General features: G+C 40.2%; 2 protein-coding genes across 2 annotated transcripts in view; one reads left to right on the plus strand and one right to left on the minus strand.

Moving 5' to 3' along the window:
* Nucleotides 1-25,242, plus strand: part of LOC109934510 (polypeptide N-acetylgalactosaminyltransferase 17-like) — a 316,563-nt gene that overhangs the window by 87,489 nt on the left and 203,832 nt on the right. The window lies entirely within an intron of this gene.
* galnt17 (polypeptide N-acetylgalactosaminyltransferase 17) overlaps nt 1-25,242 on the minus strand; it is a 194,903-nt gene that overhangs the window by 58,716 nt on the left and 110,945 nt on the right. Inside the window, exon 5 of the mRNA XM_048612309.1 lies at nt 16,015-16,132. Coding sequence (XP_048468266.1) covers nt 16,015-16,132 — 118 coding nt within the window. The remainder of the gene's footprint in view (nt 1-16,014; nt 16,133-25,242) is intronic.

Consider the following 25,242-nt stretch of genomic DNA (forward strand, 5'->3'; position numbering starts at 1 on the left):
CTGATGCTCATTGTCTAAGTGGCAACACTCAACATTATTCTTTAAGTTTTGAAGAGTAGAGAAAATTAAAAAGTTAATCTAACGAAAAGTAGTTCATCAGCATTGAACGTACTGGTTTACCTTAATATTTCTGCATGTGTAACTAATGCCTGTCTTCCTACAGGCTATTATCTCCATAATTGAATTCTCACTAAATTGTCTGGTGTACAGGGAGTGAAGTGGTAAAAGCATATCCATCCTACTCCATCTGAAAAGTATCCAGCTGTGACTGACATGTTTTTGATGCTTTCATAGGTCTACATATTCTCAGGAAGGTACAAGCCTCTCTATGCTCAACATTGCTATAGGTCTGCACAGCAATTTGAAATGTGAGTACTTTTTCCAGCGAGTGTCAAATCTCAGAATTAGCCTATTTGTCAATCATTGGACCAACAAGGACAGTTAGATTATCAATGGTTCTTTATCCTAGGATGTGTTAGGGATGGGGTGAGAGAAGGAAAAGCGATATCTCCGGTGGGGGTGGAGAACTGGTGCCATTTTAGTATTTACATCGTGCAGCAACTTAACGGGATAGTCATAGAAAAACAAGCAGAGATCTGGTGTTTCGGATTGGCATTGTTTTTCGTTGACTAATTGTGTTCACTTTGCACCAGTTCATCATTCATAACGGACCAGACAATTAACCCTACTGTTGTCATGCTGTGTAGGTACAAAGTATGGAGTGATAGTGATTGAAAGAGGGAAGGAGTAGGAAGTAAAAGAACAATCAATCAACACAGTGAGTTAGTCACAAGAAATACTCACCCTCTTCTTGCCACGTCAACCATTAAGTTCTGGTCAAAAAGGTCAATGGACAACTTTCTGACCTGTCACCAAAACTGACCACTGAAGTTTCTGAGACAGCAGGAACTGCAGATGCTGGAGAATCTGAGATAACAAGGTGTAGAGCTGGATGAATACAGCAGGCCAAGCAGCATCAGAGAAGCAGGAAGGCTGATGTTTCGGGCCTAGACCCTTCTTCAGAAATGGGAGAGGGAAACGGGGTTCTGAAATAAATAGGGAGAGAGTGGGAGGTGGATAGAAGATGGATAGAGGAGAAGATAGGTGGAGAGGAGACAGACAGGTCAAAGGGGGGGGATGGAGCCAGTAGAGGTGAGTGTTTAGTTGCAGCTGTTTAGTGCAAACCGAGCGTAGGTGTTCTGCAAAGGAGTCCCCAAGCCTCCGTGTTCTGAATGTAGACATTGTCACAGTTGGGGCCCCTCGTCCTCACGTACCACCCCACCAACCTCGGGATCCAACGCATCATCCTCTGACACTTCCGCCATCTGCAATCCGACCCCACCACAAAAGACATTTTTCCCTCCCCACCCTTATCTGCTTTCCGGAGGGACCACTCTCTCTGTGACTCCCTTGTCCGCTCCACACTCCCCTCCAGCCCCACCACACCCGGCACTTTTCCCTGTAACCGCAGGAAGTGCTACACCTGCCCCTACACCTCCCCCCTTACCCCCATCCCAGGCCCCAAGAAGACTTTCCACATCAAGCAGATGTTCACCTGCACATCTGCTAATGTGGTATACTGCATCCACTGTTCCCGTTGTGGCCTCCTCTACATCGGGGAAACCAAGCGGAGGCTTGGGGACTGCTTTGCAGAACACCTATGCTCGGTTCGCACTAAACAACTGCACCTCCCCGTCGCGAACCATTTCAACTTCCCCTCCCATTCCTCAGACGACATGTCCATCCTGGGCCTCCTGCAGTGCCACAACGATGCTACCCAAAGGTTGCAGGAACAGCAACTCATATTCCGCTTGGGAACCCTGCAGCCCAACGGTATCAATGTGGACTTCACAAGCTTCAAAATCTCCCCTCCCCCTACCGCATTCCAAAACCAGCCCAGCTCGTCCCCATCTCCCTAACCTGTCCTTCTTCCCAACTATCCCCTCCTCCTACCCCAAGTCCCACCCCCATCTCCTACCTACTAACCTCATCCCGCCCCCTTGACCTGTCCATCCTCCCTGGACTGACCTATCTCCCCCACAACTCCCCACCTGCACTCACCTTTACTGGCTCCATCCCCGCCTCTTTGACCTGTCTGTCTCCTCTCCACCTATCTTCTCCTCTATCCATCTTCTATCCGCCTCCCCCTCTCTCCCTATTTATTTCAGAACCCCATTCCCCTCCCCCATTTCTGAAGAAGGGTCTAGGCCCAAAACGTCAGCTTTCCTGCTCCTCTGATGCTGCTTGGCCTGTTGTGTTCATCAGCTCTACACCTTGTTATCACTGAAGTTTCTGAGCCTGTGTTCCCTGCAGGGAAGAAATAGTGGGACATGATTTCCAGGAGGCTACTCTAATAAGTTGTAACATTTTACAGTCACCCGGTCATAATCCAGGATCCTACTCCATGTGGTGCCTCTACACCATGTGAAGTAGAGCACTTCAAGGCTGCAGCTCACCGTCGTCTACCCATATGCAATTAGAGATGAGCACTAAATGCTGGGTTTACCAGGTATGTTCGCATCTTATAAAGGAACAATAAGATTCTTCCGTCTTCTATATTGGCCCTGTGGCAAACCTCCCCCGCCCCCGCATTCAGTTTTACTATTAGTATGACGCTCCTGAGCCCTATTCACTTCCCATATTTCTTGACCAGATATAACTCTGCAACTTCAAAGCTCGCAGAGAATCCAACTGTAAAACTAAAAGTATCATTCAATTCTCTTGGCTCTCTTATCAGGATTCATGATCGTTTTGTTTCATTTCTCACCCTGTTTCATTTTCCTCCAGGCACGTGTTGCTGTTGTGAGCGTGGGTTAACAGTTTTGAGAATTGTAATGAAGCTAATTGTACATCTTTTACTAGGCAGAATGCATGTTAATCAGAAACTAATTTCAAGGGTCAAATCAATTTAAAACTCTATCACTGAATAAAGTTGTCCAACCAGAATTCAATTTAGATAAATGATGCAAGGTTGTGATCTTGCTTCAAAAAGTCCAACAAATCTGAATGAATTATTTATTCTATAAAAGGTATTATTAAAAATTAACATAAATAATTACTGAACATATGCATGTTCTTTGCTCTTAAATGTCACTTGGCATACACTGAGTGGACTCGAGGAGGAGAGCAGACATGATGTGGTGCTGAGATGAAGGACATATTCCAGGTCACTATTTAACATAGCAACCATTACATATTAAATGAATGAAGAAATTGAAGCCCTATTATCATCACAAAAGCACTTCTCCTTTGTGCCATGCAGTGTGATTGCTCTCTGATTTATTAAACCTTTCTATTAATACAATGCCCTTTTGTGTTATTTGTAGATATAAAACAATTGGTCTTCTTTCCGGAGGGACAACTCTCTCCGTGACTCCCTTGTCCGCTCCACACTCCCCTCCAGCTCCACCACACCCGGCACTTTTCCCTGCAACCGCAGGAAGTGCTACACCTGCCCCCATACCTCCTCCCTCACCCCCATCCCAGGCCCCAAGAAGACTTTCCACATCAAGCAGATGTTCACCTGCACATCTGCCAATGTGGTATACTGCATCCGCTGTACCCGGTGTGGCTTCCTCTACATCGGGGAAACCAAGCGGCGACTCGGGGACCGCTTTGCAGAACACTTACGCTCGGTTCGCAACAAACAACTGCACCTCCCAGTCGCGAACCATTTCAACTCCCCCTCCCATTCCTCAGACGACATGTCCATCCTGGGCCTCCTGCAGTGCCACAACGATGCCACCCGAAGGTTGCAGGAACAGCAACTCATATTCCGCTTGGGAACCCTGCAGCCCAATGGTATCAATGTGGATTTCACAAGTTTCAAAATCTCCCCTCCCCCCACCGCATCCCAAAACCAGTCCAGCTCGTCCCTGCCTCCCTAACCTGTTCTTCCTCCCACCTATCCCCTCCTCCCACCTCAAGCCGCACCTCCATCTCCTACCGACCAACCTCATCCCGCCCCCTTGACCTGTCCGTCCTCCCTGGACTGACCTATCCCCTTCCTAACTCCCTACCTACACTCACCTTTCCTGGCCCCATCCCCGCCTCTTCGACCTGTTTGTTTCCTCTCCACCTATCCTCTCCTCTATCCCTCTTCTATCCGCCTCCCACTCTCTCCCTATTTATTTCAAAACCCCCTTCCCCTCCCCCTTTTCTGATGAAGGGTCTAGGCCCAAAACGTCAGCCTCTCTGCTCCTATGATGCTGCTTGGCCTGCTGTGTTCATCCAGCCCTGCACCTTGTTGTCTCGGATTCTCCAGCATCTGCAGTTCCTACTATCTCTGGTCTTCTAAAAGCAACTTGTATGGATTGTTAGTAAGTAAATTATAATGATAATGGTACAGCTGCTATTCAAAACCCAGCTCTACTTTTAAGCTGCGGTGAATAAAGTAAAAATAAAGATAATTTTATCATCATATTGTTTCTGGCAACCTTATGAAAGTGATAGGTGACTTTATTTATTGAAATGGAGTTAATTATAAATTCATTTCTGTTTTTCCAAACCCCATTTGGGAAGGAAATCTGGTGTTCTTACTTGGTCTAACCTATATGTGACTCCAACACGATATAACTGACTCTTAAGTGTCCCTTGAAATGGTTTCTCGAGGCATTCAGTTCTATGGTAATTAGGGATGGGCAAGTAATACTGATCTTGCCAGTGACCCCCAAATCCCATGAATGGATTGAAAATAAAGTTTGCTGTTGTTATTTCCCTGTGAAGAAGGGGGAAAAAAACCCACAGGTATATTGGATCCACTCAGTTCCAATCATAACTGGAGTTCTGGAGTTCCATTGATAATGATCATAAAATAGTATCAAGCTGCAAATTACTGAAATAACACAGTCAAAATAAAAACGGAAATTGCTGGAAAAGCTCAGCAGGTCTGGCAGCATCTGTGAAGAGAATTCAGAGTTAACCTTTCGGATCCGGTGACCCTTCCACAGAATTGGCAAAATAATTTCAAACTGCCTTTCAAATGTTACAGCAAGATGCCTCTGTTTACTTAGTTGAAGTAATTAGATAAGTTGTTAAATCCCTAGTTATGTGAAGGTAATAGGTCTAGGTGTCTCCACTGCATAGCAGTCCAAAATGAACATGGAAGCTGGGCTAACACAGTTTGGAGCTGGAGGAACACAGCAGGCCAGGCAGCATCAGAGGAGCAAGAAAGTTAACGTTTTGGGCCGGGACCCTTCTTCAGAAATTTCAACTTTCCTGCTCTTCTGATGCTGCCTGGCCTGCTGTGTTCCTCCAGCTCCACACTGTGTTATCTCTGACGCCAGCATCGGCAGTTCTTACTATCCCCATGGAAGCTGGGCTCCCCAGTCTTTTTGGTTATACTTTCAAATCTCTGTCAGTATTTCAAAACCAAAGAATTCCAACTTAGGTGCTGCTTGCAAAGGTGGGCAATTGGGTTATTTGTGTTCCTCATCGCTTTTACTGACTCTAATTAACAAAGGATTTCAGTACAAGCACCAACTTGTCGACTGGGAAAACTCAAATGCAGGGAGACTGTTAGTGTATGTTACTGTCATGAGATCATAGAACACACACTGCTGAATCCTGATGGCAAGATTTTCATATTTACATTCAGTACCTGATTAGAGAGTCTGGAGTCACGTATAGACCAGACCAACTAAAAACATCAGATTTTGTTCCCTCAAGGATATTCATGAGCCAAATGGGTTTTTATAACAAACATGGGGCAGAATCTTTCTGAGGTGTCAGGAGGTCTTCTTGCCTGCTGACTTGAGAACTGGTGAGAGACCTGCACTTCTTCTTTTCGGAAATGCCCACCAAATGATAAGCCAATCAGGCAGTGGCAAGGCCATTGACGGCCATCCCCCGGAATCATTCTTCTGTACAACGTCCCTGAATGCTCTGAGGCCATATCCCCCTCAATCCTTCATCCGTGCAACTTGGTATCGGTAAACTACCAGCCTCACTATCATGCCTGCTCTCAGACAAGCTCAGACTCGACTTCCAACCTGCAACACTCCACTCTGGAACACTTATGACTTGCATGCTTCTCCAAGGATGCTTAGCATGCAGGAGGTAGCTGACTTTAGCACTTAGCTGAAGGCTGCCAGCCTCTGCCTGCTCACGTTGCTTTCCTAGTGCCCAGTGACTTTAGCACTGATTTACAGATTCTCAGTGACACGTTGTTTTCTTAGTGCACAAGGCCTTTGCGCTCAGTCACAGGCTCCCAGCCTCTGTGGTTTCATTTGCTCCTCTATGCAGAGAGAGAGGAGGCAGCTTGTGAAGGAGGGCAGCATTGCAATGTCAATCTTTCAGTCAGAGAGACTGAACATGTCACAATATGGCACCATGCCACATCAGCATCACAGCTGCAGCAAGTACCAGCAACCTATGCAGCAAAAACACTGCATTTACTTCAAGCAAGTGTGAAAATCAAAGGGGAACAGTCCTTCAGTGTGGTGAAGGGGGACAATATTCAGTCATTATTTTGACAACAGTTCAAGAGGAGGCTGTATTCGGTTCAGAATGTCCTGCTAAGTCAGTTGTGTGGTGTGTCATAGTCAGTCATTAGAGTTTGGTCAATAATGATCAGAGGGCTTATCCTTTGTAGTCCTGAGGAAAATAAATGCGAAACCTGCTCTGAAGTCAGAAAGTTAATTGTAATTTTTTTCACTCCACCAAATGTAGCCATTAGGTGCTAAAATGTAATGTAAATGTATTTTCAATGCAGTGATCACCACAGAGATATACTCTTCAGAGGTAGGTTGACCTTTACATTAATCAGGATTTCCATTGGGTGTAGTCAATGTTTTGCTGTCAATGTTTTTGTGCTCTGTTGCAATTGGACCAGCAGATCTAGCCATTTAGCATAAAATACCCCTCTGCTTCTGAAAAAATACATCATGTTCTCTGCTTACTCCCCACCCTGCTTTGACATGGAGATAGATATCTGGAAGTTTTTGTTATGATAACGGGTCCATGATGAATGTTTGGCTGGGTTTCAAAAGCTTTAGCTCAGCATGTGGTCTCACTTGATCTAAGAACTAATGAAAGTTCTATAATCACAGAATATGGCACTGATGTGATTTCTTGTTTTTTTAGAAACCTAATGGTGCTTAAAGGATTAGAACATTTTTTTCCTGTCTCGGGGTTTTTTGGTTCAATGTCAATGATAGAATGTTTAAATTTAGGATTTACTTATATTATTAGAGATTTAACAGCTTTCTAATGATTTAAAACTAATTCCTCTTGTTTTTACATGGCTCATATAGGTGCATAGTGCTTATTAGAAGAGTTGCAATGGCGAATACATTAGGAGGCATAAAGCTGGCATGGGGTGGCATCTGTGTATGTGAGATGTCTTGAGGGTGGGTAAGAGGGATGGGGATGAAGTTTAGGGGGCCTTTACATAATGCTGGAAGCTGACTTGCTGTGTTGGAGAGCAGAGGAAACTTTCCACCTATTCCATCTCCACACTCAGACTCTTCACGTACTCTACTGCAGCTCACAAAACATATTGCAAATTGTACCCTTGTGAAAAGGCAAAAATCCTTCATAAAAGCACACATTTGTGTGCATTTGTGAGCCATGAAAGTGCACAGGCTGGGTATTCCTGAGCCAAGAGGAAAACTTTCTCCACAATATGCAAAGGTTTGAAATGATGCTAAACATTTAAAAATCACTGATTAGGCCACAGATGACACACTTTTACGGTTAATTCTTACATCACTCTTCAGGAAATTTGTCAAGGCCATAAAGAGGATATAGTTGAAAATTTACAATGGGACAAGGGATGCAATATTTCAGTGTTATTTTAACTCCACAAAACAAGGCCTGTTATTTCTTTTTCCCCTTTAATTTTTTTAAAAACAGTTTCATAGAATAACAAAAATGCAGTGCAGTTGGAGGCTATTTGTCAGTTCTTCCAAAGAGCTTTTCAATTAGTCCACTTCTTCAGATCTTTCCTCATAGCCTGCAAAGCTAAAGTTGTTTCTCCCACATAAGAGAAACTTATGTTGTGGGTTGATGGAAGCATTCAAGGCCATGGACAGTTTTGATAAAGTAAATGAAGAGAAACTGTTTTCAGTGGTAGAAAAGTGAAAAATCAGAGGACACCGATTTGATGTAATTGGTAAAAGAGCAAGAGTCAACATGAGGGGAGAAACATTGCCCAGTGACTTGTGATAATGTGGAATGCACTGCCTGAAAGTTCAGTGGAAGAAGATTCAATACTAATTTTCAAAAGTCAATTAAATAAATACTTGAAATTTAAGCATTTGCAGGAACGTGAGGGTAGAGCAGAGAAGTAGAATTAGTTGGTCAGCTCTTTCAAAGAGATGGCACATAGCCTCCTGATATGCTGCATCATTCTGTGAAATTGTTTTCATCATATTTAAGAAAAAACTGGAACAAATCATGGTTAAAGTTTTTCTTTTAAGTTTCACCGAACTTGCCGCAGTGCCACTTTCAGAAATGCTAGTAAAGCATCTATCTGCCAAGCTTGTGAAAAATATGGTAGAGTTAAGGTTGTTTCGAATATCATCCAATCAACTGAAGTACCATAAGGTTCAGTGCATATCTGGAGGACATAAATGGACAAATTGTATAGCTAATGGCCTCATAGTTTAAGATCAGTTCTATTGTCCTGTGGCACTCTGAATACCTAATACATGGAAATGTTGCAAGACCTGGATTGCCAGTCAGAGGGACCTGCCTAAACATGAGCCACAGGAGGCAAGCAAATATCACAAGCGGATAGCCACCAGGAGAAATATTTAAATATCTACGGCTGACCTTGAAAAGTATTATGTCCCATCATATGCTTCATAGCTTCCACGCAGCAATTTCCTCCTTAAACATCTCCAACACTCAAACTCCCTCACCTGCTAGATGGCAAAGTTGTTTCTTATTATTCCTTAATACAAATACCATTTTAGAACTAATTGATGGTGCATAGGGTCAGCAAGAAGCCATTAAACAATTGGCCTGCTATAGCTATTGGACATTCTTTGACGTTGATGGATTACATTGGGAGGTTGTTTAAGTGCTCCTGGTATTTTCCAGCTACATTGTAAGGTACTGAGTTCATTGTTGTGCATAACTGATCTTGTATCATTGACTCACAATTATATTGACAAAGTGGCCAATGGTTTACCAGTAGTGTTATATGTCTCTTGTCAAGGAATGAACAGGCTAGTAACAATAATTGAAGGAAAATCACTGAAATGATAGAACAAAAAGGGGTCTGAATTATTTGGACTGACCTATTTATCTCTGGAGCTAATCAACAAAGACAATATTATTCACCTGACTTAATGCTGCACAAAATTCATTAATTTTGCTCTGCAAGAATTGAGTTGATATGTATGTTGCCTGCATATACTTTGTTCAATTTTCAGTATTTTCATACAGATCTTGCAGCTTATTCCAGATTCAGGCTCAATCTTTGTACTCTTTGTACTGATGTAGATTGTGAAGCACAACTATATGGGTATAAATTGCAGATTATGCGAGTGTCCTGCAACCAACACTCTAGAGGTCTCCATTTCTAAAATATATTGGGAATACAGAAGTCTCACTCCAATATCTGTCTAATCAGAGACCTAAAGGAGTCATAAAACTATCATAACAGTTGATGGTGGGTTTTTCTTATGAATGTTGAGGCATGATGCATTGTCAAGTTTAATTGTTCATGTTACATGGATGTCATTGTGATATTACTGACTGGTTCTAAATATTAGATAGCAGCAGCCCATATGCCCAGTTACTACTTTAGCAGGAGTTCAAATGAAATACAAGAGAAAAATACTTAAATAGCCATTTGCAGCAGGTGCACTGTGGCTCACAGATTCTGCCAAGCTCCTATCAACATTATCAACACAATCCTCATAGAAATTTAGTCTCAGTGAGTTCTTCCAAGCATCCTTTGTGCACACAGTACAGGTGATGGAGGCTAAATCAAAGTTGAATATCTTTCTCATCTCTGAAATGGGGAAAATGGCTTACCATTACAGTGTCTACCTGCTGACAAAACAAGCTTCCTTTTATGGTTTTCAAGTATTCAAGATGTCGCAAGATACTTCACAGCCTATGAGCTATGTTTTGCAGTGTGATCTCTGTATCTATGGAGGCAGACTTTGTGCGGAACAAAGAAATACAAACAGTGAAATAGATAAATAGGAAAATAATTGCCAAGGTATTCTGAGTTCATTGTTGTGCAGAGTAGACCAAGCATCACTGACTCATATTGACCAAGTGAACGATTGTTTACTTGATAAGCAGTTTTAGTCTATCCCTTGTCAAGTGACAAACAGGCTAGTAATAATAATAATAAATGAAGGAAAATCACTGAAATGATCGGAGTGTCAGGAGTTGGGGAAAACACCCTACACTGTACTGTAGGCATGGTCTCCCCATTAACCTGTATAGCTGTGCTTTTATACTACATCACCTTTGCATAAATTATTTGCTGCATCTGCACGCTGGCTTTGTGTGATTCACGTATGAAGCTGCCCAGATCCCTTTGCACCACAGGGCTCTGCAGTGCCTGCCCATTTAAACAATATTTCATTTTGCCAACTTGAACAACATCACATTTTCCCACATTATGCTCAAGCTGCTAAATATTTGCCAACTTAGTGTCAACTCATGCCAACACAATGAACACTCCACTCATCCCCATGACCCTCAATATTCACTTTACCAACTAAACATCACTTTATTTGGACTCATTTTGTCCCCCAACCCACTAACCTATGCCAATGCACCCTCCATGCTAAATCATTCAGTATCCACCATAGAACTTTATGTATTGAAGTTTGCCTAAGTAACTATTACAGATTTTATCAGCTCTCATTGAGAGAACTTCTATTCAATGTATTTAAAGCCATTTTAGTACTTAGTTTCTTATGAAATTAAACATTTGCATTCATTGCTTCACATTAACAACTAATTCCTTGATAATTTCTCTGAGCTATTAATTAAACTGAATTTATAGCACCCCATTGTGATAATGATGGACTGTGGTAATAGTCAAGCAGTAATAATGCTATAATGATAACCCATTATGTTCAACAAATATGTTCAACTATTGAGACTGCAAATATTTCTCCTTTAACTCAAAGATCAACAGGCTTGTATTTTAAGCGCAGGGGGTTTAAATAATATGACAGCTTGACAATTCCACAGCTCTTATGTGCCATTTATGAGCATTTATGTCCACTCTAAAAAAACAAAGTCATACATTGCTGGATAAATACCTTACTTTATTAAAAATACAGTTATTTTGAACTCAGCACTGAATGAAATGGCTCTCCTATGTTTGGATATCTCCCACATCCTGTTCCCATTTCTGACATACTGTACTTTCATTACTTTTCCATTATCTGCTAAAGCAGGATCTGTCATAAATTGCAGCTGGAATTCCAGTATCGGGGCCTCAGTGCCATTTCGCATAAGGAGCAGAGTCTTAGTTATCTCATAGAAATTCAGGCCAACCTTTACATATCCCTTTGCAGACCCATTGCGTCTGCCTCACAACTTTCTCTCCTGCTTTATGCCATTAGCAAATTTAGCTACAATACACTGATTTTGCTCAAGAATTATTATAAATTGTAAAGAATTGAAGCCCCAGTACTGAGCCCTGTGGTATCCCATTAGTTACAGTGTCCAAACTTAAAAATGACCCAAATATCTGTTTGTTGGCTAGTAAATCATCCATCCATGCTAATATTATTATCCCTAAAATTATGAGCTCTTGTGTAGTAACCTTTTGTGTGCCACCTTATTAATTTGTTTTGGAAATCCAAACAAAAATTATCTTTTTTTTCCTTTTATCTGTTCTGTTTATTATATCTGTGCCATGGGATTTCTTATATCCCTATCACTAGGTGGGCATGCTCCAGGCCTAACATCTAACCTAAAACCTAAACACTCCCACAATACTGAACGTGCTGTCAGTCTAGCCTTGGCATGAGGTTGAACACAATATTCCAACTCAGATGTGCTAGTGCAACCATTGAGCAAAGCTGATTTCTCAGAAGGCAGCTGTAAGTTGAAAATCTGTTGATATGTAACCCATTGACATCAGCCAGCAGTTCCCAGCGCGAGATTTTCATGGAATTGGATTGATTCTAGAGATATTTAAAAAGGGTGCTCGAGACCCAGTTCTAGGATTGTGCCTGCTCAACTATGTCCAAATCAATATAATTATTAGCTCTAAAATGAATTGTTGACTTTGCTTAATTGACATCTTCAAATAGTTACATGTTTTTTCTGTAATATAATTTCTTAATGTCTCATTGTTAATTTGGACAAGATTAAGAGGCGTGCATTGTATTTTTATTGATACATTAATGGTGTGTCTGATTGCCACTATTATAGTGTTCTATGAACAGCAGTTTTATTTTCGAAAGATGATCTATGAACTTTTCTTTCTCTCAGCGGTTCTGCTCTTTAGCTATGCACATAATGTGTGAATGAAAAGGAGGTGTTTGAGTTAGCACAGCGAGTTTAAGTGGAGCATGGGGATGGCTTGGGTGGTGTTGAACTGGCACAGAGAATATAAAGAAGTATGGCATGCTTGGAGGGCATGAGTTGGTACAAAAGTATAATGAGCCTTGGGCAGGGTGATGGGCTGTAAAGGAGTAAGGGCTAGATATATTAAGACCACAAGAGAAGGTACACATTTCTAGAGAGCTGTGGTGATCATTCTAAACAGCCTGCTGCTGCACAGTTTGACCTGCTCCAACTGAAAACCTCTGCTTTTGGGATTGACAGGTTCAAATCCTCTCACTGTAAATGTTGTGTGTATTTTGGGTACTTTTTACCAATCAGTTCTGGCAAAATGTAAAATTCCCTAATATCCTTTGTAGCCAAGATCTCAGATCTGAGCTTCAATATCCAGAACATTCTGGATATTGAAGCTCCCCAGTCCAGCCTAGTGACTGTTCACATCAGTTACATTTACTGAGCTCTTGTTTCTCTTTGACAGAAGAAGATCAATTATCAGACTGATGCTTTGGACAAACATCATGAAAGAGCCCAAAATATATGCAGATACTGCTTTCCACCCACCATCAATGTGCTTTTATGTATTAACCAGCAAATAACAGTACAGATAATACGTACTGCTCTTTCAAGGAGTACTTCAGGCTCAGATTAATAAAATTGAATCAGAGATAGTAGGAACTGCAGATGCTGGTGAATCCGAGACAACAAGGTGCAGGGCTGGATGAACACAGCAGGCCAAGCAGCATCATAGGAGCTCTGCTGTGTTCATCCAGCCCTGCACCTTGTTGTCTCAGATTAATAAAGCCTGATTTCACAAAATGATCCCTAATCTGAGATGCTTTGTGCTGATTTATTCTATTCCAACATCTGAACAGTGAGAGCATTTTGTAGCCTCTTGCTTTTCACTCAGACACTGACAGTCAGTTATCATAAATGAGTCAAAGTCTTTGGTCTTCCGTGTGACTTTGGAATCTCAAGTCACTTGCTGCCTAAGGTAATCTTCTGTAGGACAGACTGCAGCTGAGGGGGACAATCTGGAAATCATCCAGGGAGAGAAAGTTTGAAATCCACTCACACTCAAAACGTGCACACTATCTCACCTTCGCAGCACCATCGAACCCACAAATCTTTAAGTACTTATGATTGGAAACATAAGCAGGAAAACATAAGCACTATTTCCTCATCAGTTGTAGGTTCCTCTCTAACTGAATGACAATTAGCAATATTCCATAAAGTATCCAGCCTCAGAAGTGACTCATTTGTTAATAAAGCACGATAAATTACACATATTGATTATCCTTAGAATTAAGTTAAAAGATGACACATTCCATCCACAACTCTCTTGTTCAGACTCACAAAGTATGTTACATCATATCTGCATTGGATGCATTAGAAGGATGTAAAATTGACAATTACTAAAACTATTTCGTTCATACTCCAGACTACTCATAATAAACCAGAAATGAACATTGGTAATAATAATAGATAAATATTTAAGACCTTTTGATTATGAAAGTTGTCCAATATTTTAGGGAAGGTATTAATCTATTAATTCAGAATTTTAGGTTATCAGCAGAATTAGCAGAGGTTGTCCATTGGAAAGCATTAAGTATTCATCCACTGACGTCCCCAAGGCAAAATTCTCAGTGTTATCATCTGTAATGTATAAAAGCTATTACCTCATAGATATAAGAAAATCCTAGATTGTTTGACTAACATGCTTAACAATGAGATTGATTGGGTTTGACCTCACAGCAATGATGTACTGTATCTGAACACAAGGGGTTTATCATTCTGATATTGTGGAAATCAATGATGGATGATAATGTAAACTAATAATTTAAGGATCTGCTTTCCCCCAAAAGCAGATTTACAAAACTAGGATAGAAGGCTCAGAAGTTTTTATTTTGCATAAAATCTTTAAACAGATGAAGGCACGACAGCTTTACATTTTATAAAGTTACACTGTGATAAGGGAAATAAATCAAATAAAACTTTCTGGGTCACCAGGTCATAAATATTTTGTGATCTATTGTCTTTTTGTTTATATACATGATATTAAAAGAATATATTTTGTGTGCGTGATTAGGGAGAAGTCAGCTATATTAAATAGTCAAATTTAAACTAGAGTTGAAGGGTTTTGGTGTCCAACTACATAGGTCAATAAAGGTGACAGTAAATGTATTAATATAAGTCTGTCCAAATGCAAATGGAGTCTTTGGGGAGAAATTTGTTCATGTAGTGCACGTGCAGACTCATGTCCATTTCTCCTGGATCATTACCTACATGACCTGCACAGCTTTCCTCATTCAAAAATGTTGTCCAGCTTTCCCTGGGGTAGTGAGTGTAAGTAATGTTATGTAAGTGAAATACTTACCCTTAGCTTTTGTATTTGGAGGCAGTCAATACACAGATAAAAACATGGAGATGTTGTTGACCTGGTACATAACAGTTAGGCCACGGCTGAAATTTTACATACAGTTTTTGGCACTCCATTATAAGAGGTTGTAACAATAATGGAAGTGATAATTGAGATTCGTAGTGATAAGGAGTTCAATTTTGAAGATCTGAAAACCAAGGTTTCTGTTCACTGGATCAGAAGAGGCAAAGAGTGACTTGATAGATACTTCAAATTTATCAAGGATTATGAAGAACTAAGTACTGTTAGGTTGTTTCATTGTTTGGTAAGACAGTAATACCGCTTTAAACACAGGATGGATTGAATGGTGGAAATCTGTCATAAACCATTGATGAAACAATTGATACATTATTCTAAAGGGAAATTAGAAAGAGGTAAAAGAAATATTCTAAAAGATATGGGAAGTGAGCAAGAAAGTTTCAATCTTACAGTATAAATGACCAGCACTAACTGCAGAAGCAATATGACACATTTCTGTGGTTGAGTATTCTGAATTTTTATGCTTGTGACCAACGGCCATTGGTACCTCATGAATTTCAACAGCGAGATGAAATTTTACGAAGGTTGCAAGATACAGAGCTAAGTTATCCTTGTCAATAGACAATGAGCTTTTCAGTTGGGTAAGCCCAAGTCAGATTACAGGCTACATTGGAAAAAAAGTGAACTTTCTTCATAGTCCATTGTTGGAATAAGGGTGTAAAGGTCTGAAATGGTTAATGCTGAGGATTGCATGAAGCACCACCCAATGTGATGATGTAATGTTAACACAGGCAGGAGAATAGCTTTGTACTTCAAAGTAATAAGACCTAACAATGAGGTCTCCTTCATTGTAAGTTACAATGTCTATTGTGCCAATGTAACTAGTTCTTGTCTGCTACTTGCAATAAACAATATTGTATTTAAGGTAAATGTCTCTTCCGTTAAGACTACCAAATAACTTTTCTTTACATATACTAGAGCAACCAGGATCTGCAGATTTCCTACCAAGAAAGAGGATATTAGCAGCAATTCTACATGATGTATTTTTCACTATGATGAACTTTGGTGAGGTCCAAACATACAATATTCAGAAAGAACAATTTCTAAAGAGGTTATCAACAAACCTTAATCCCTAGTTCTATGTTTTCTCCACCATAAACATCCATTCCAGGGTCCAGCAGGCCAATCTCACCAAAGAACAATCTATTCACCACAAATGAACATCCGATCATGGCAGGTGTCCTGAAAAAGAGCAAGAGGTATATTATTATTTGAAAAGGGCAGAAATACTTCTAAAGAAAGTACAGCCTAACATTTCCCTTAAGAGGATGGAGGATTTCCGACAGAAGGTTTGAGTGAAATAGAGGAACATGGAACCACCAGAGCTAGTCAGTAAGACATTCTGGGTGAAAGTTAATGCTGACTAACCTTTTTGAGAAAATATCAGGAATGAAGAGAATTTCATGGCTTAACTTCAGTAGGGCCTTTAGTATATTATTGTATAGAAGGTTAGAAAAACAGTGGGGTTGCTGGTGAAGTTCACAGACAACACAAAAATATGCGAGAAGTTAAGTCATGAGGACGACACAAAGAGTCTACAAATGGATATAGACAAATTAAATGTGTGGGCAAAAACCATGCAGAATGACTACAATATGAGCAATTGTGAGGTTATGACGTTTAGCAGGAGGAATAGCGGAGCTGAAAATTATTTAAATGGAGAAAGACTGCAGAAAGCTGTAAGGGTTTGGGGATTCCCCATGAATAAATCATAAAAAGCATACAAGTTCAGCAGGTAATAGGGAAGACAAATGGAATGTTGGGCTTTATTTCACAGGGAATAGAGTACAAAAGTAAGGAAATTTTGCAAAAACTGCAAGAAAAACTAATTAGACCACATCTAAAAAATTGTGAACAGTTTTTGTCCACTTATCTAAGGGAAGATATGGTGACAATGAAAACGGCCCAGAGAAGGTACACTCGTTTGATCCCAGGGATGGATGGATTTTCATAGAAGGAGAGGTTGAATAGGTTGAGCTTGTACTCTTTAGAGTTTAAAAGAATGACCGGTGACCTGACAAGTTAGTTGCTGAGAACTTTTTCAACTTAGGTGTCACTCATTTAAGGCAGAGATGAGGAAGATTTATTTTCCTTAGAGTGTAGGGAATCTGTGGGATTCTTTACTGCAGAGAGCTGTCAAGGGCTGGGTCATTAAGCATTTCCAAGGCTGAGATAAACAGATTTTAATCAATAAGGGAATCAAGGGGATGGGGAAAAGGCAGGAAAGTGGAGTTAAGGGTTATCAGATCAACCATGATCTCACTAAATAGCAGAGTAAACTCAATGGGCTGGCTGGTTTACTGCTGCTTCTACATCATATGGTCCTATGTTCTGATGAAGTGGATTGGCAACTGGTTGAAATTAAGTAGACAGAATAGTTACGATGGAGCTCTGTTGAAGTGACAGAAAGTGGCTATGAAAAGCCTAAGCATCAGTGCTGAGACCTTGCTTTCAAGTTGTAAACCAATGATTATAAAGTGGAGATACTGCATAAACTATCAATGAGGAACATTTTGATCAGATGAAGCGCGATCTAAACAGATTGGGTTTGGACTCAAATGTGGAAAACTTCATTCACTGTAAGCAGTACAAAGGAAAATGACCTGTGAAGGAAATTAAATATTGGAACTCTAAACTAATGTCTGTAGGCTACAGCTCAAGTGAAGATTGTGGGTGTTTTGGAAACAATAACTGAAACATCTGCACCACATGATAAGTAAGGCTAATAGGATATTGAGTTGCACAGTGAGTTGAACAGAACTCAAATCATAGGATGCGATGAATAAGGTATTTAATCATCCTTATTTAGAATAGTGTGTGTAACACTTGTTGCCATATTATGCAAGAAAGTTATGGAACTTTAAGAGCGCATCACACAGCTCCCATTTAACTCCTGCTATCAAGGGAAAAACAACTACAGGAGAGAAGAGGAGACTGAGAAAGGGTTTCAATGGCAATATTCAGGATCTTTAAGGTTTTTGACAAGTTTAATCCAGAGATTTTGTTCACCCTGAGCAAGTGAGATTGGCAATGGTGTCCTACTGACCAGCCTTCACATTTTCATTCAAGTAATATGAATTACATTGTGATGGAGAGATATCGGTCTGAAAGTAAGGAGGAAGTGCAACAAGAGGAAGGGACACGGCAGCTTCTCATTTCCTCAGCATTCCCCCATTTCCAGCATCCTTCTACAGCTCTCTGTGACAAAAACATTGCAGTTTTGTCAATGGTAGATTATTTGCTGGAATCTTTCGTGCTGATCCCAATCTACCACAAGCTAAAGATAATTAGTACTAGATGTTTATGCAAGATGTCAAAAATATAAATTATGGATTGTCTGGTGAAAACATTGATACAGATTACTTATTTATTATAATTGTCATTGGACGGAGGTTCATCATTCAAAAGAATTTGCAACAAATCAATGGATTTCTGAGGAAAGATTCATTCCATTCCATTCAATACACAAATTACATGAATGGCCAACTATTAAGTGCTGTTGAGAAACATAAGCTCCAATGTTAACTGAATAAAGTTTGGCTTGGACATCCATTTCACATCCTATCAATTTAATGCTTCTATGATTTTACGTTTTATGCCCTAGCAACACTAGTAAAAGTCTTTTTTTATATTCTTGCTCTGAACTTTGTTTCAAGCATTACAGATTGTGCAGAAAAGATACACGAGAATGGTTCCTGAGATGAGAAACTTAGTTATGAAGATAGGTTACTGTTTTCCTTAGAAAAAAGAAGGCTTAGAGGAGATTTGACAGTGGTATTCAAATTGTGAGGGATCTGAATGGAAAGAATAGGGTGCAACCCATTCATGAAAGCATTGAGAATGAAAATGGATAGAATTAACGTAATTTGTAAAAGAAGCAAAAGAGACTTGAGGAAATTCTTATTAATGTAGCAGGTGGTTAGGATTTGGAGTGCCTGAAAATATGATAGAGGCAGCTTCAATTGAGGCTTTCAACAGGAAGTTCAACAGTTTAGGGCAGCATGGTGGCTCAGTGGTTAGCACTGCTGCCTCACAGCACCAGGAACCCAGGTTCAATTCCACCCTTCGGCAACTGTCTGTATGGAGTTTGCACATTCTCACCGTGTCTGCGTGGGTTTCCTCTGGGTGCTCTGGTTTCCTCCCACAGTCCAAAGATGTGCAGGCTAGGTGGATTGGCCATGCTAAATTGCCCATAGTATTCAGGGATATGTAGCTTAGGTGGGATATAGGGGATGGGTCTGGGTGGGATGCTTTGAGGGTCGGTGTGGACTTGTTGGGCTGAAGGGCCTGTTTCCACACTGTAGGGATTCTATGATCTTATCTGAAAAGGAAAAACATGCACGGTTGGGGGAGGATGAAGGGGAATGGTGCTGAGTGAATTGTTCATTTGAGGAGCCAATGCAAACATGATGGGCCAAATGCCCTATTTTTATGCTGTACAAATTCCATGAACGTCACTGAGGAATCAACAGATCTATGCAGTCTTAGTCCAATTTTCTAATTAGCACAGAACATGGAACATGTGATATGGGGCAAAAAAGTCGTGAAATTAGATAAGGTTTTTGACAAAGTCTCTCCCTTCCTGTGTGAAATCTTATTCATTAGCACTTAAGCAAAATGTGGCATTTCACAAAAAAAAATTAAATCTCTGAGCAAAAAGTTAAGAGGAAACTCAGCCATTTAGCTGCTCCAAGTGAAAAAAATGGCTTGCTGAATTCCCAAAGGTCAATTTTTAAAGGGCATAACTTGATAGCTTGAAGTAAATTACAGAAACTACTGGAAATTACTTTTCCTTTGGATGTTATATGAATGGCAGTGAGTGGCTATTCTTTTCCCTACTGTGTGTACATGCCTCTAATGTTATCACTATTGTACCACCAACATTGGATTGTCTCCAGCTGAATTCAGTAAGCACTGAGGAATTGCTAAATACACTGGCAAAGATGAAACATGAACATGTGCCATTTTGCTTATGGGCATAATGCTATTATTATATTGCGTAGCACATCTTAGAACTTTCTGACATTTCTTGTTTTACTGCTTAGTAGTTACGTCAAGAAACATGAAAGTATCAGTTTGTCAGTATTGTTCCATTTTTGACAAAGACCACTTCAAGGATTTTCCTCAGTAATGCTCCAATATACTGCATTGTGGAATGATAGATGTCACAACCTACAACTCTAGAACTGGAATAGTAACCTCAAGATTTCAATATCATGATACCTAGAATTTGTCAAGTGAGCCTTTCAGTTGTGTTATGGATAATGGGATAGTTTCTGCCTCCTGACTGATTGACTTAACCAAGGGGTTGGAAAAACAATTGCAAAGTCTAGACTTGAGAATGTCGCAGTAAATTATCTGACCACTTATTCTAATACATCCAACCCAGTGTTTTTCATCACGAAAAGGTACCTAACTGAATTCCATTCTCCTCCTATGTTTTAAAATTTAATGCTGTCTTTCTCAAGTAACAACATTGACCTTTTTAAAATAAATGACGGGGAGAGTAACTTGAGGTACAACAGACAGGTATCATATTTAATGCTTCAAAGCCCAATCTACTTTGAGATCTCGTGTACCTAGAGAGCTGAAGGCACAGGGTCCCAAACTTTGGTCATAGAAACAATTTGTCGGATAAATCCATCTGCCTCACTAATATCTTTTAGTGAAGGAAAATGCCATCCTTACTTGCTCTGGATTACATGCCTCACTAATATCTTTTAGTGAAGGAAAATGCCATCCTTACTTGCTCTGGATTACATGTGACTCCAGACCAACAGCAATGCGGTTACTCTTAACTGGGATGGGCAATAAATCCTAGTCTAGTCAGTGACATCCTCATCCCGTGAATGAATAAAAAAAAAACTCCTCAATGAATAAGTTATTTCTACCTACTCTATCTGTTTCCATGATTATGTGAATGACCCCTTATCTTCCTGGACCCATTACGAGCCTCAACCACACCACTTCCCAAATGATTTTCCAATGTTTAAAAATTAACGAGACTCAGGTCCCAAGTAAAAAACAAACCAACGTAGTAATGCTCAGTATATAATTATTAAGAGAGATAGTAGGAACTGCAGATGCTGGAGAATCTGAGACAACAAGGTGTAGAGCTGGACAAGCACAGCAGGCCAAGCAGCATCAGAGGAGCAGGAAGGCTGATGTATCGGGCCTGAAACGTCAGCCTTCCTGCTCCTCTGATGCTGCTTGGCCTGCTGTGCTTGTCCAGCTCTACACCTTGTTGTCTCATATAATTATTAAAATTTGTGTATTACAGATCAACATATAAATCATTATAGAAATATAGACTTTTGTAAAAGCATTGTTCAAAAATTTGTTATTTTATTACTTAACAATCCATCATTTCATCTAAGCTGTTCCAGTTCATGGATCTTGAACAGGAAACAGGAGGAGGAAGGAGGTGATGGTCGAGTGGTATTATTGCTGGACTGTTAATCCAGAGACCCAGGTAATATTCTGTTCACCTAGGTTCAAATCCTGCTATGGTAGGCAGTGGAATTTGAAGTTAATAAAAAAAATCAGGAATTAAGAGTCTAATGATGACTATGAGGCCATTGCCAGGAAAAGCCTATTTGGTTAACCAATGACCTTTAGGAAAGGAAGTTCCTGGCCTAAACACCATTCTAGATCCATAGCAATGTGGCTGACTCTGAATTCCCTCTGGGCAATAAATGCTGGCCTAGCCAGTAACACCCACATCCTGTGAATGAATTAAAAATAAACAAGTAATTGAATAGTGGAACAGGCTTAAAAGGATAAAAAGATTTACTCCAGTTCCTATGTTCCAAATTTAAATAAAAACTTTCGTACTTCTTCTGTTTGACTTTCCATACCCAAGAATTCAAATGCTGATCCAGGAAAAGATGACTTCTCAAACCTGACAGCAAGTAGAGGAATTATGGATCATGTCTTCCAAATAATGAAAAATAACAAAGAGCAATGTGCAAAAATTATGCTCAGAATGTTTAGTATCCCTGAGGCTTGAAGAGGAACAAATAAGAAATCTTTATCAAAGCGATCCTTCAAACCACTAAAACCTGGATTGTAGGTGGAGCTGTGCTTGGAGTGTTTCCACAGATAACTAGTCTCTATACTCACTGATTCACAATGAAGATGCAAGTTATGGGAGATCTATCAGTATAGTTAGTGATTATAACGACGTCAGCCAGGTAGACCTCATTGAATATGAGTTCCCCGATTGGGACTGTTAATCTGGGACTGATAAGTACAGGAGTGTCAGACATCTGGTTCACTCTGTGAGCTGGCTCTGAGGGAGCTGGATCAGTGTCTAGGACTCTTCATGAGTAAATAAAGGGTGACTTGGTCAAAGGAAACCTGCCTTTGTGGAGATATTTCAATCAGGTCAACTCAAAATCTCGATGAGGTATGGTCGTCTTTAGTTTTCTGAAAGCAACACACAACTTATAAGAAGGTAGGAGCATGTTGCAGTGGAAGTGGTGACTCTTCAATGGTGACAATACAGAAGCAAGAAGAAATATATCAAAGACTCCGCTGAGGATTCCCCTTACTCCCACCAGATTCAGCCAATAGAATAGCACTGTAAGAAATTCCTACTGAAGCTGAGTGGTACAACTTGCAAAAGATATCCCCAAAGCACAGCTCATTGCTGTTCCTGATATCCAGGAAGGACCATACCTGCAGAAGTTAGCAACAGATATGCTCACTCAAACCATAAGCATGAAGACAAGCTTAAACATTAGAAGATAAATTTCGCTGAACCTACAAACACACATCACAGATTTAACTGTGACGTCTTCACTTTAGCTAATGCTGAACTTCAAACATTGTTTAAATGTGTTAACTCTTTGGTTATGAGCAGCTGTTATAACCTATACGTCTCTGAGGTCTACAGATTCTACAATTCAACAGTTCCAGGTCATCTGCAGCTTGCTAGTTGCAAAGAGCAGTCACCCAGGTAGAGGCAAATTGAAGGTTGATCCTATCTGTCATCCAGCTTTTGACTAGAAATTGCTGCAATATCTGAGACACCCTAGTTAGTTTCTTGTGATGCAGCAACAGAGTCCCTATCTCTGGGCCAGAAGCCTAGCTTCATGTTCTACCTACTCCAGAGGTGTGTAATAACATCTCTGAACATTTTAGAAATTATCTATGTGCTATATTATGACTTGAGCAGTTCAGATTCTAATCCATGCTGATGGTATTTCTAAACTGCAGCTACCAAAATGTTAACAATATCCCGATACAATTCAGAGACCAGTGCATTTGACTTTGAAAATATTGGTTGCCCTGTATTTGCTATGCTGATTGAATACTGACTCATAGTGATGAGATATAAATACTTGCAACAAGATGGTAATCCCTGGGGTGAGCAAGCTGCTTGCGGGTTGGCTGTTTATGCAAACTGAATTTAAGTTACTCAAACCCACATGCTTTTGAAAGAGGGAATCATTTCAAGTTAATGGTCTAAGTGCAATACAACAATGACAAAATCAGTAAACAAGATGAAACAGATATGTATCTATAGAAGATTAAAGATGAATCATTTTAAGCCAGGAGTAGAATTTGCAGAATATAATTGATCTTTAATTCTTTTTGACAGAATTTATGAAAAAAATTAATCTAAAAACATTGCTGTTCTGTTATCATACACCTTGAGGTCAGAGGATCTGTCAACACACAAATGACCTGAAATAATCTAACTGGACAGAACACAGAAAATACTGGAGAAACTCAGCAGATCTGGCAGCATCTGTGAAGAGACAAACAGAGTTAACATTTTAAGTCTGGTACTACTCTTCTTCAGAACTTCTTTTCTCAGGGACTACCCTGTAATAAAAACCTCAGTCAATAATCATCCTTTACAACAACACACTGTGGTTTTTTTACATAGCATCATGAATAATTTACCACATAATAACATACTTCTATTCCTGATTTGATAAAACTGTAACCATTCCACAATGTAAATTTTAAATGCTACTATTGTTTCATTTTATGTGGCCAATTCATTTGTAATCTATCAACAAAGGGCAAAGAAGCTGCTCCATGTTTGTGCCAAAATAGATTTTCGTTCAGACTCTACATTGTATAAGGTCAGAACATCATCATGTAGGTGTTAGATTGGTGAGGCACAACCTCCACTGCACAAAACCATGCTGTCACTAGTAAATATATATGCTTCTAAATGAATATAGATCCTGTCCCTGAGAATCTTTTCCCATAATTTCCCTATGACTGATGTGAGGCTCACAGGTCTATAATTTCCAGGATTATCCCTGCTACCCTTCTTAAACAATGGGACAACATTGGCTATTCTCCAGTCCTCTGGGGCCTCACCTGTGTCCAAAGAAGATACAAAGATGTCTGTCAATGCTCTAACAATTTATTCTCTTGCTTCCCTCAATATTCTGGGATAGATCCCATCAGGACCTGGGGACTTATCTATCTTAGTATATTTTAAGATGCACAATACCCCTTCCTTTTTAATAGCAACTTGGCTTAGAAAGTCGACACTCCCTTCCCTGAGAACATCCTCCACCAATTCCTTCTGTTTGGCGAATACGGGCACAAAGTATTCAAAGACAAAACAGTGCTTCACAGCACTGAGGATGTCACCTAGTAAGGGGTCAAAATGTCTGCTATCAAACCTCCCAGCTTGGCGAACACACCAACATCTATAACCACCAACCGAGCTACAAATCTTCACTGAAACCCTGAACACAATGTATTCATTTAGGACCTCACTTACCTCTTCTGGCAACACAAGTAGATTCCCTGTTTTGTCCTTCAGTGAGCCAACCCTTTCCCTGGCTACCCTCTTGCTTTTTATTTATGCATAAAAAGCCTTGGGATTCTCCTTAATCCTTTTGCTAATGACTTTCATGACCTCTTTTGCCCCTTCTAATTCCTTGTTTAAGTTCTTTCCTATTTTTTTCATATACTTCAAGGGCTTTGTCAGTTCCCATCCTCCTAGACCTTAAGTATGCTTCCTTTCTCTTTCTGACCAAGGTCATAACATCCCTCGTCATCCAAGGTTCACATAACTTGCCTTACATATCCTTCATTCTTGCAGGAACGTGCCACTCCTGAACTCTTATCAACTGCCGTTGGAAACATTCCCACATGTCTGGTGTGGATTTACCCTCAAACAGCTGCCTCTAATCAAAGACAACAAGGTGCAGGGCTGGATGAACACAGCAGGCCAAGCAGCATCATAGGAGCAGAGAGGCTGACGTTTTGGGCCTAGACCCTTCATCAGAAAAGGGGGAGGGGAAGGGGGTTTTGAA

The sequence above is a fragment of the Rhincodon typus genome, chromosome 26 (genome assembly GCF_021869965.1).
Source record: "Rhincodon typus isolate 14 chromosome 26, sRhiTyp1.1, whole genome shotgun sequence".
NCBI lineage: Eukaryota > Metazoa > Chordata > Chondrichthyes > Orectolobiformes > Rhincodontidae > Rhincodon > Rhincodon typus.